Genomic DNA, 12,243 nt, shown 5'->3' with positions numbered 1-12,243 from the left:
GAACTGCATGAAATGTTGAGCAAAGAAGCACTTTCGTACCTCTCTAGATATCTGTCACAAGAGAAGAAGGAAGTGAAAAGAGAAAAAAATTATCTTTTTTCTCCATGTTAGTCAGCATTCAACAACTCAAATGAAATAAAAATTATGTTTAAAGCCTTCGTTGCCATAGTAATCAGCCCAGTGTCACTGCAAACTGTGTATAATGTGTCACCAGATGTGCAGGTGTTATTTACAAGCTCAGATTCCCCTTTGCTGCTGTGATCCTAGAAATGGCAATTTCAAAATAAGCTGAAAGATAAAGTTTGTTTAAAAGAGGAGCACTTAACCTTTAAAAAATACCAAGCCTTTTGCTGTAAACAAGAAGAGATGGAATTTTTTTTCCTAGCCTGAGTTCTTTGAAAATTGTTGATAATGATGATTTTATTTGTTAGTTTTGAATTGACTGTAACACCAGCAATGTTTTGAAATATATAGTACCTTTATTGCCAAAAAAACAAATATCATCATCTGCACCAGATTTTTTTTCTTTCTGAATTACATCTATTTCATATAACTTGGTGAGTGGAGCACACATACCAGAGAATAGCTTTAAACCTGGGGTCAGACCTAGAATGGACTTGAGTTGGAGTGCCCAGAATGAATACCTGAATATCGGGGCCCTGGAGGGTAATGCTGAACAGGAATTGTTTTGGTGCCTCCTTTTCCATTTTCTGTAGAATAAATATCTATTCTTTGGGTGAGCAAGAAGGACTGAAGGGTGATGACTTTGTGTCCTAGGGGCTAGGAGAGTGACTGAAAGGGCAAAGAAGGTTTTTCATCACTGCAGTATATAAGAGTGTATGTGACAGTGATCACAGGGGTCTTAGGATGAGGGAAGAGACAAGGATCTGACTCCATGTTTCAGAAGGCTTGATTTATTATTTTATTATATATATTATATTAAAACTATACTAAAAGAATAGAAGAAAGGATTTCATCAGTAGGCCAGCTAAGAATAGAAAAAGAAGGAATGATAACAAAAGCTTGTGGCTCGGACAGAGTCTGAGCCAGCTCACTGTGATTGGCCATTAATTAGAAGCAACCACATGAGACCAATCACAGATCCACCTGCTGCATGCCACAGCAGCAGATAATCATTGTTTACATTTTGCTCCTGAGGCCTCTCAGCTTCTCAGGGGAAAAAATCATAAGGAAAGGATTTTTCATAAAATATCATGGCTACAAGTGTACATAGAATGGAATCACACCAGAACACCCTCTGCCATGTGCACTCAGCAGAGACCAATCCTTGCCTGCTCCTACTCCAAATCATCCAGTTACTGGTGCTTGGTTTGAAGCAGCCCTCTCTGGTTTGTATTTAGTTTTCTTTCCCACTCAGGTAAATATCAGTCTCTGTGCTCTGTGGTGATGAGTATTCAGATCTCCTCAGGGACTCTCTGGCACCTGCAGCATTGCAGTAATCAAAGAGAGGAGAGATGAGCAGAAAAGATGCCAGCACTCATTGTTATTTACTCACATTTTTTAGTTTGGGTTTTTTTGGTTGCTGTTTCTAATCCAGCCTCAGATAAGACTTACCTAGCTGAAATCACATTTTTTCAGGGAGTGTTTATTTGGGGTGAAAAAGGACAGTTCTTATTAACTACTATAAAAAAACAACTCAACCCAGCTTGTCAAATGTAGTTTTTCAGTGTTCTATCCTCCAGTCTGTGCTAAGTAAATAGTATACGTGATATTTCTTGGAAATCAATGTGAATATTTCCTATTGTAACCGAGACTGGAGATTTGACTCCTTTTTTTTTTTTGCTCATTGTGACTTTGAAAAGTGTAACACTCCATATCCATATCGTATTACATGAACTAAACACAGGCAGGAGACCTTTCTCCTCTTTAATGCCTTTATTAAAAGTGATCAGCTCAAGGGGGGAACTACTGACAGCTCCACCCTCACACTGCCACTGGTCCCAGGACTGACTCAAAGGAGGAGAAGGAGCACAGCTTTGTCCACTGGTCTGTGGGCAGAGCTGAGGATCCCATCTTCCTAAGAGCATTGGAAAATTCCCTTGCTCTCTGGTTCAACATTCGAGGGCCTCTGTCTAGCCGGCATCTTTTGAGATTAGGGCGAGGGGTAAAAAGGCATTGGCGGATACCAGATTCTGTTCCTCATGTCCAGTCATCACTTTGATTTGTCAGTTTTGTGTTGACTCATTGTTTCAGGGGTGTTTGGCTAGGTTTGCTGAAGGGTCTCTACCATAGCATGCTGGATCTGATGTCATTTGCATGTCGACTCAATGTCCCTTCCCCTTCACCGTCTGGGTGTCATCCTCTAGGAAGCAGCAGGGCGTCACTCGACAAAAGAGGAATTCTTAACCATCAACGACAAGTAGTTAACGAAAAACGACAGGTGATTACAATAACAAACAGTTAGAACTCCACCCTGGCAGCAACTGGCCCAACCTGTTAACTCTGCAACCTTTTAAAAAAAATGGGCAGCTGTTCTACTCATAACATTATGGCATTATTACTAGCACCCACCGTTACTAACCATTAGGAGAGAAAGGCTACACCTTAGCAGTTGAGCCAAGCTTATTTCTTCCACTCGTATCTCTAAAAACATTGAAGTTGAAATGAAAGGAAATCTTCCAGGGCTAGAATCTCAAATGTCTAATTAGAATAAAGCAAGCATTGATAAAAAACTACTATTTATACTTGCTACTGGTATGATATCAAAGGGCTTGGCTTCACTGATTTATTGTCATTAGTACAAGACAATTATAAAGAAGTTACCACAGGATATTTCATGTGAAGCAACAGGAATAAAACCCATTCAGTGCTGTCTCACAGTCCAACATTCCCTCTCAGGTGCTGCAGGAGGCCAGCGAGGATTCCTGGGCTGCATTCGCTCCCTGAGGATGAATGGGGTGACACTGGACCTGGAGGAGAGAGCCAAGGTCACGCCCGGGGTGAAGCCTGGCTGCTCTGGCCACTGCACCAGCTATGGCATGTACTGTGCCAACGGGGGCAAATGCGTGGAGAAATACAATGGCTACTCCTGCGACTGCTCCAGAACTGCCTACGATGGGCCATTCTGCATAAAAGGTAAATACTGGGCCATTCTGCATAAAAGGTAAATGCCTTGTGCAGGAGGCAGAGTTGGGGGGGAACTATTTGCCCAAGGGGGAAAAAACCACAATGGAATCGATGCTTCAGCTTCATTAAATAAACAAGTAAATCCTGTTTAATACTTCTTGCTAACAATTCAAACTGTACACCCATATGTATATTTAAATGTGGTTATTTAAAACCACACCTCTTATGAGGACTATGTGTTACCTGTTTAAATCAAATAGCACAAGAACAAAATGCATCAGGAATGCCTGTAGTAGTAGCAGGTCTGGCAGAGGGTATTCCTTAGTCTTGAACTGCATAACTATAAATTCCAATAATCACAATGTCATGGTAGCTTCTTTAGAAGAAAAACATGGATTTAAACAAAAGCTGCCTAGTCATTTAGACATGTAGGTATGACATTTGGGTTGAATATCTCATATATTGGGAGGCCAGCGTTTGCTTAAAAATTTCATCCGTCCATAAGTAGATCAAGTCTTTTAGTACCTCAAACTGGGTTAGGGATTGAACCTGCTGGGATAAGGGAAGGCACAGAGCTCCCACATTTATGTAAGTCCTTTGGAAATGCTTAATATATGTTCTGGAATTTCAAAAGCAATGATTATAAGAGAACAACTGTGGATGCACAGGTCTGCATGAGAAAGAAAGTTGAGGAGCAAGGAAAAGCAGGATCCAACAACTCAAAAATTAAGAAAAGTACAAATTTCTTTTTTCTTGTTTGACTGTCTAATCCACTTCTTTTACTAATAATTTTAAAAGCTTTGTCAAAGTTTTAGATAAAAATGTGAAGGCTCTTCTCATCAGTATCCCTGATGTTAAAGAAACCTGTAGCCTCATAAAGTGCTCCTCTGCTTTTATATTCCTCTCTGAACCAGGAATCCTGCCGGCAGTCTAAGTCACCAGACACCAGAGTCCCCTCATGAAGCTAATTTGGCAGTAGGGGACAGTACCTGGCATTTGATATTCTGGTTTTCAACTCTTTCTCAGGGATTTTTTCCAATTCAAAATCTCAGAATTATTTTGCAAATACCCTTACCCTGCTCTCTTTTAGCCACACTTATAGGAAGCATAAAGTTTATAGCAAAAATAGGCAGTCTTTTTACCTGATGCTGTGTTGTGGACTGCATTTCCTCCCCACACACTTCAGCACTTTCATTTATATCTATGTTCACTTTTATTTCATTTTGTCACAGAAATCTTTGTCCATTGCTGATGTTGCTCACATACTGGACCATCCTCTTCTAAAAGCCAAGGGATTGTTTTCATATCACCAAATATTCACATCACCAGATGTGGACGAATCTCTGGCATGATTATTTTTTAAATTCCAATAAATATGATGGATTTCTAGTGCAGCAGAAGGGAAGCAGCTGCTTCTCTAGGTAATGGCTTCCACTGTGCTTGCATGCAGGAATTTCATCAGCTTTCACCATGCTGTGCTGCTTCAAAAGCAAATTATTAAACATGTCCATTCAGTTCAGGACTGTTCATACAGCAGCTCCTCAGAATGTGAATACAGTAATTTCAGTTAATTTAGCAAATTATTTGTCATGAATAATGGTAATGCATATTTAGTATTTCTGTTCACTAATGCAGTTGTATGGTAAGGGAAACCTGTTTAGGCTGGAATTAGGTCAATCTCTTACAGATCATGTGTTGACATTATAAAAAAAAAAAGAGGGGAAAAAAGAAAAGATAATTAAAGATAATTATCATTACCATGCCATATTCACTGAATTCACTTCATAGCTTTTTCTATATTGCCAGGACTCATCACATTGACTTTTATTTGTGAGGGGTTTGTTCCTGTTATGGATAGGAAGGCCCCAACCTTCCACCAAAACTAGCTCTAAGTTAAAGCATTTATTTTTTTCCTGGATGTGGAGCAAACAGAATAAAAACATACCATTAATATAATAATAATTGGGAATAATTAAGCACCTAGCACAGGCAAACCCTGGTTTTGGCTGGCCTGTAAGTACTTCCATAGCAATGGCAGTAATATTATATATGTTATACTCTTCTCCTTATCATGTCCCGGGGCAGCCGAGGGCCCAGAGCTCTGACAGGGATAATTTGGGTATGCAGTGAAATTTGCTGTGAGCTGGTGCTCATGCAGAAGTACTCTTGTTAGAGCAGGGATGTCTGTGCCATACGGTGTTGTGCCATTTAAACATGACATCAGATCTCTGCTTTCAATATCAAATCTGTTCCAGGCTAAAAAGGGCTCTCTAAATCCTTTAGATCTTATGTACAAGGTTTAAATTGCCAATTTCCTATCTGTTGTGCTGAAGACTGCTGTACTCATCTAGAATATCCCCAAGTGCGATTTAGTGCGTGTGAGTTCATGAGGCTTCCCTACAGAAAAAACAATGGGATCCTGGGGAAAAAGCTAGAGGATAAATTACACAAAACAGACTGGGGGCATCCTATGATTGAAATAATTGTAAAATCTCTGTAACAAACAATGCTGATAATGAGGTCTTTGGAAGAATTCATTTACAGCCCATTACATTTACATTGTCAATTTCACTTGCATTATGCCTTTTAAATCAAGTAAAGCACTGGAACAACTTATGTGTGTTGTCAAGCTTCCTAGACTTGGGAAAGAAGGGAGTCCTACATTTTGTTTCTAATAGCAGCTCCTGGAATCTTGTACTGTGTCCTCTTGGCCTATGAGACAAGATTGAATGTATTTTCTAGAAACAAAGGGCAAATATACATAACAACTGCAATATAAGTAATGGCAAAACAGCTAAGTATGTAAAAAAATATTTTTAAAACTTATACAAAATTTGAAAGGTTTTGGAAATTTAGAAATTTTTTTTCTGTAAAATAAAATTATGTCTAAATTATATTTTAATTTATTTTGATGAAGAGATTGTAATTCTTATATTTCAATCCATTTTTTCATTAACACTTTGACACTTTCCCCTCTGTAGAAGCCCTGAAACATCTATGAAAATGTTTTCAAATACTGTATGATCTGTTTTCAATGAATGACAGAGTTGAATACTGCTCTGTCACTTTTATAACCTGTACCACAGTGTGCTGTTTGTTTATATAATGCTGGGTAAGTCACGTTCACTAGGAATTCCCATTGGCTGCCAAAAAATAACATGGTTAGTGCTTTGCAGGATAGACTAGGACTAGATTTCATTATTTCACTCCTCTCAGTAAATAATCCAGGCCAAATAGATCTGTTGATTTGATAATCAGTAGTGCCTGACATCCCATTCAAACCAATATGAGATATTACCAAAAAAATATGCCACTCAGCTGAAGTGAAAGGTGGCACAAGACTTCTCTTCCCATTGATTTTCTTTTGGAAAACAGGAAACTTTCCTTATCCAAAGGCTTCATTTTGATATTGAAATCACTTGGCGGCAGTGAACTTCTTGGGGTTGGTTACACACTGAAAGTGCTAGCAGAGGAGATGGGAAAATTGAAGGAAAAAAAACATTGCTATAAGGAAATCACCATACAGGGGTTCATGGGTAATAAACACACTTCACAACAAAAGCAGGCCTCTCATGTTGTGGATTCTTTCACTGATGAAATCTGTCCTGAGAGCCTCTGACTGATGACTGACAAGAAATTGCATTGTCTCCAGCCTTATTAGCAGCACACCACAATGTGAATGATGTTGTAGTGGTCTGGAAATTACACTATTTTTTTACAAGGACAAAAAAAAAGTATGAAAATGTAGTCTGACATCTATTTTAACTGTGTTTTTGTTTTGTATTTGAGGCATATGCAATTGGTTTTACTTCTTTCATTGCTCAGAGAAATTGCTCTGAGGAATAGCTGAAGTGCTCCTGCCATCCTGCAGATTGCTTTCTGACCTTTCCCTGTCCTTTGTTTAAGCATAAATTCTCTTTTTTTTCCTCTCCCACAGCTGTCTTATCATCATAAAAGCATTTCTGAGAAAACAATTCATTTTTGTTCCTCTAAAAAACAAACTCCTCCCTTTAAACAAAAAATAAAAATAAAAATAAAAAGCAAAGGTCAAATGCAGGGCATGTGGCAGCATTCTGATGTGGGACATACCCCAGGGAGAAAGCATTCCTCCATTTCCTGAAATGCAGTGGAACAACAGTTGGAGAAGAAATTACACCCATCAGGAGTGAGGCCAAAAAGGAAAAATTTTTTTTTAATTAAATAGCTGGTGCTATGACTCATGTGCCTTCAGTTATGCTGGAAGGGTAAATTCAAAGCTTTCCAGTTTCTCTACAGTTACTCAATTTGCATTAATAAACAGCAAGGAGATGCTACACTCTTTTTTCTTTTCTCCTTTGGAGTAAAGCTCAGATTCTCAGTGTGAATTCTTGCAATCCTTACGACAATGCTCGAAATGAGCTCCTTCGTGTTTGTTTTTATGTTTGTATGAACCCTGAAAGCACTTACAAGTAGTATTGTCACAGTCAGCTTTCCTTCTTTTCCTGCTCCCTTCTGTGTCTCAAAGAGGAAAGAACAGCTTTTCCCTAGGCTGAGGGGATGCAAGGCACATCAGGATCTAGCAGCTCTGCACCCTTCCAGACTCTCAGACTGACACCTGACCAGCTCCAAATTCTGCCCTGGTTAGACTCATTCAATTCCCTTTATTTGGCAAAAACATTGCATTGTTTTGCTGAAAGCAATGGTGAGGTGATTGTTAGACTGTTTTAAGGTAACTTCTTCGTTTTCATAGTTCAGAATCACAGAACCCAGAAAATCAAGGCAACATTCCCTCCCAGACCCCCAAAAATTCTGCTGTTTTCAACATGATTGTGATCTGTTAGCAGAAAGTTACATGAGAAGTTTCCCTCTGGTTGTTAATGTTAAGCTCCCACTTTGGTAAGTCTGAATGCTGCAGTCAGGCTTTTTTACCTGTAGGACTCTGATTTTAACCTCTTTTGAGTAAATATATATACTCACAAAAAAAAGTATACTTTCTAAAGCTATTCCATTCTTCAGTTCTGTCAATATTGCCTTTTTAAACATTCACAGTTATGCTCTAGGGCTTTGAAAGTTGCACTTCAGTGCAACAATTCAACAATTCTTTCATTAAAAAAAAAAAACAATGTTTTTCTTTTTAAAGAAAACCTTCCCAATAGTACTTACATATGTTAAAGAGATATCAACCTGGTTATAAACTGATTATCAACCTGACTATATTATTGCTAGCTCACTTATCATCCATAATAAACTACTTATAATAAGCACAAATTCCTTATTTTATGCACAGAAAAAAATAAATCAAGGGAATAAGTTTAAAAGAAAACTAATTAGTCCTGGCTCAGAAAATGGGATGAACTTTCTTGGTCAGAAAACTAAAATAGGCCTGCTTTAGTGTCATGGCTCACCGAATGCAGATGTTTTGTGAAAATTAAGTAGAGCAGCCTCAGCAACGTTGGTGGCTGCTGCGTCCCTGAGCGAAGGCAGCTGAGAGGTTTGAGTTCTCACAACAGACACTCAAGTGCAATATTTGTACATCTGCATGCTGCTTAAATAGTTTTGGCACCTCACAAGATGATCGGGCATTTAAGCTTACAATAGCTCTGTGATGTGAGAAGAGGTTTTTGTTATGGCAATGCAGAAAGCAAAGGAGGGCAGGAAGGATCTGCTCAGATTTAAAGTGGATACCTGTAATACAGGAAGGAATTGAAGCCAGGTCACAATATTCATAACTATAACTATCGAGGTTGTTGCTCTGAACACTGTGAAATCAGGACATGACAGTCTCTAATATTTCTCAAATGGCTCTTGCAAGGATGTAAGTTTATCTCTGAGGTTCCTAAAGAGCACCTCCATAGACTCTCCAGCAGGACATCATGAAATCCGGTCTGTTGTACACTTGACATCACATTTTCTTCATCCATCCAATTTTATTTGATGGTGGCATGGAAAATTTGGTGTTTAGGTTGTTTTTTTTCAACCACTATGGATATTTCCACTAGAAATGGAGCTGGCTTGTCATTTAGATTTGACAGAAAATACATGGCACCAGTTGCCACTCCCTTACTCTGAGTCTGTTGTCTCAGATATCAGATCAACTTTCTATCATACTTTCAAATCAGTACAGAATGAACTGTAACAACAACTTTCCTGACATTTTTAGGCTCTCTGTGGCAGGCACACTTCTGTCCAGGTATAGAAATGTGGAATAAAGCCCTGCTTTGCAGGGCTAGTACAAAAGTAGATTCAGAGCTCAGTCTTGTTTAAGCATATTAAACTGCTTCATGGCAGAATCTACCTGTTGGCATCGACTAGGGAAGCTTGAAAGTGTCATGAATCAGGTGGCTAAACCCCATCTCCTGTGGCACTCATCCTGTTCTACTGAAGGTAGTGGGAATCTTTTATGATCACACCCCACAGTTTCACTGCTGCACATTATTTTGTATATCCCCTGATTCTGATAGTTAAAAAAAGCCTTTTTTATACTGAATACTGATACATTCATATAGAAGAAGCAAGTCTTCACTATGTTTGTATTCTATTTAAGGCCCACAAGCAATTGCTGTACTTTGGTGGAAAGTTCCAATATGCATCACAGATTATTAGAGTAAGAGCAGTCAGAAAATGAGGGAAGTAGAGCAATTTAAATCCCTGCTTCCTGATATCGCACATTAACTGTGCCTGAAGGTAAAATAAAATGTTGCGTAAGCTAACCAGATGAATGGTAAGCATTATCACCTTCAGGGCCCTCAAATTCTCTCCCAGGTCAACAGCTGTGAGATTCTGACCCTTTACTGATGCCCTATGGCCAGAAGGTATTTCAGTAAGAAAGTCTTAGTTTTGAGACCACAGTTTGGAAGTAGCAGCAATTTTAGGTGCTCCCAAGCACAATTTTTACCATAAGATGAGCAAGCAAGCTCTGGTTAATCTATATTCAATATTCATAACTACGTGTAGAAAAAATTAAAAAAAAAAGGAAAGGAAATTATGCAAAAAGAAAGAGAGTTTATTCAACCATCTACCTTGTCTGAAGAATCTTTATAAATGCACCAAGTGTTAGAATGTCTCCAGTGACTGTCCTTGCTTAGGTTTTTGGAAAAGCTGCTTTTCACACCCAAAACTCCATGCAGGGAAGACATACCATTGAGCACTGGCAAGCGGCATCACAGAGTAAAAATTTTAACTTACTGAATCTGAGCAGGGTCAAAGAGGCATTTAGGAACCCCAGATGGGACCTGCTTACAGCTGTAAGAAGTCAGCTTTGTGAAACAAAGAGGAGAGAGTCTTTTCCTTCTCCATTTCTCACGTGCTTGTCAGGCTTTGTAATTGCCAGGATTTTGTCTCCACCTTTTGTAAGGCAGATATGCCCTGTTATGGCCATTAAGTGAATAACCAGCACTGCTTCCTCCTTGGTCTCCAGGTAAAAGGTGACAGAAATCTGATCCAGTGTACTTAGAAAACTATGAGAAATTGAGTCATCAGCTTGAGTCAGTGAGAGCTGTCCTACTAAAGAAGTGAGATTCCACTTTTTACAATGCCACCCTTGAAAAGGTCCTGTGTTTAAATTGGGGAGATTGGAATTTTGGTTTGGGGTTTTTTTTGGTAGCTCCACAGATCTGCAGCTTCTTTATTTATTAGGAGTAATATCTGGTATTGATTCATGACAATTCCTATTAACATTTCCATCCCAACTGTCAGCATAGAACAAGCCAAATTGCTGTAAAGACTGCTGAGCTCTGTATCTCTTATATCTATGCAGCCAGATAGAAAATCTTGCTGAAGTTGTGTTCAGCCACACCTATGCCATGCTGGCAGGGTTTTTCAAAGGTGAGAAAAAGGTTATGGAGAAAGAAGACAAGTTCTCTACATGTCTGTATAGCTCACAGGATCATTATCACTACCTAAGAACAGAAGAACCAACACTGACGTTTCACTGATGTAAAAAGCAGTAGAGGAGAATTAGATTTCTACTTACATTTTCTTAGGTCTACATCACCAGCCCAGAAAAGTAATGAGACTTTGCAAGTTTTGTAGGAGAAATGGGGATTTTTGTTGCTGTTCGGCTTTTTCCTTCAGTCTTTCAATACTCCTGATCCCAGCCAGAATAAGAGGGTATTCAAAAATAAAAGTAGATGAGTGGGGAGAGAGAGACTGTGGTGATGACCAAAGAATCATAACCTTCAAAATAACTTTGTCAGTTCTGGGTACATGTACATTTTCTGTGGACGTTTTGGATCACCTTTCCAAATTGAAGCTGGACAATTTTGTAATATATGTGCAATTCACAGTGAAGACACGCATCTTGCATGATAAAATTGTTTCTAACAATCCATAAATCCTGTTCTGAGTTCCTCTACAAAGCCAGCTCAAAGTGTTTATGTTTGAGAAGTCTGCCAACAGAGAGTGACTGCACTGTATATTGCTGTAAAAATAGGTATTATTTTCTGAAAAAAACAGATCTGTTACCACCACATTCATTTCCCTAAGGCCCCTGCCTTGAAAGGGCAGTTTGCAGAGCAATCTTTACTGCACCTTATGCCTGATGTCCCAAGAGTCATCTGTTCAGATAGTGTTTCAAATATTACAGAAGAAAAGAGAGTTGTGCATGGAAACTTCCCTCACATTTCAGCAGCAGGGTTCGGGCTGCATTTGACCCTCTTTATTCAGGGAGTTTGAATGGTTTTCTAGGTGAAGGGCTTCCATACTCCTTCTGAGACTACTTCAGGAAGATGCTACACTTGTGACCTCAAGTGTAAACCTCAAGGTCACCACTTGTGACCTAAAAAGTAGGTAACATTTTCATTGGTCAGCCCTTGGCATTTCTAAGTCGTGTGCCTGCATTCAAGATAGGGAAAATTATGTTTTAGATATTTTTGGTACCCTCTAATAGTTTAGCAACCTGCTCCTGTGAGTTGCTGAGCACTTTGCAGTCCTGCTGCAAGGATTTCAGCTTCTTTCAGTAAAGTGCACAATCATGTGCATCAGTCTCTTTGATGATCTGGAACTTGAGAGAATTCAATATATTCCTACTGAAGGCCCAATACACTCACAAAGCCAAAGTGAACCTTCCTCTTATCCTGCCTTTTAAAAGAGGTGATGTGCATGTGAGGAGAATTTCAAGGTTTATTACAATACCCTGTATGCCTGTAATAATAGAGCTACATTGAAAATTATTTTCTC

General features: G+C 39.0%; 1 protein-coding gene across 2 annotated transcripts in view; it reads left to right on the top strand.

Annotated features, from left to right (window-relative positions):
- The window catches only part of CNTNAP2 (contactin associated protein 2), a 1,032,231-nt gene that overhangs the window by 937,862 nt on the left and 82,126 nt on the right, over positions 1–12,243 (top strand). For both annotated transcript variants that reach the window (XM_036397720.1, XM_036397728.1), the window contains exon 18: positions 2,860–3,096. In XM_036397720.1, coding sequence (XP_036253613.1) covers positions 2,860–3,096 — 237 coding nt within the window. The remainder of the gene's footprint in view (positions 1–2,859; positions 3,097–12,243) is intronic.

Source organism: Molothrus ater, chromosome 1 (assembly GCF_012460135.2).
Source record: "Molothrus ater isolate BHLD 08-10-18 breed brown headed cowbird chromosome 1, BPBGC_Mater_1.1, whole genome shotgun sequence".
NCBI classification, from domain to species: domain Eukaryota; kingdom Metazoa; phylum Chordata; class Aves; order Passeriformes; family Icteridae; genus Molothrus; species Molothrus ater.
The sequence above is the reverse complement of the archived record's forward strand: the minus strand, read 5'-3'. Positions and strand labels throughout refer to the sequence as shown.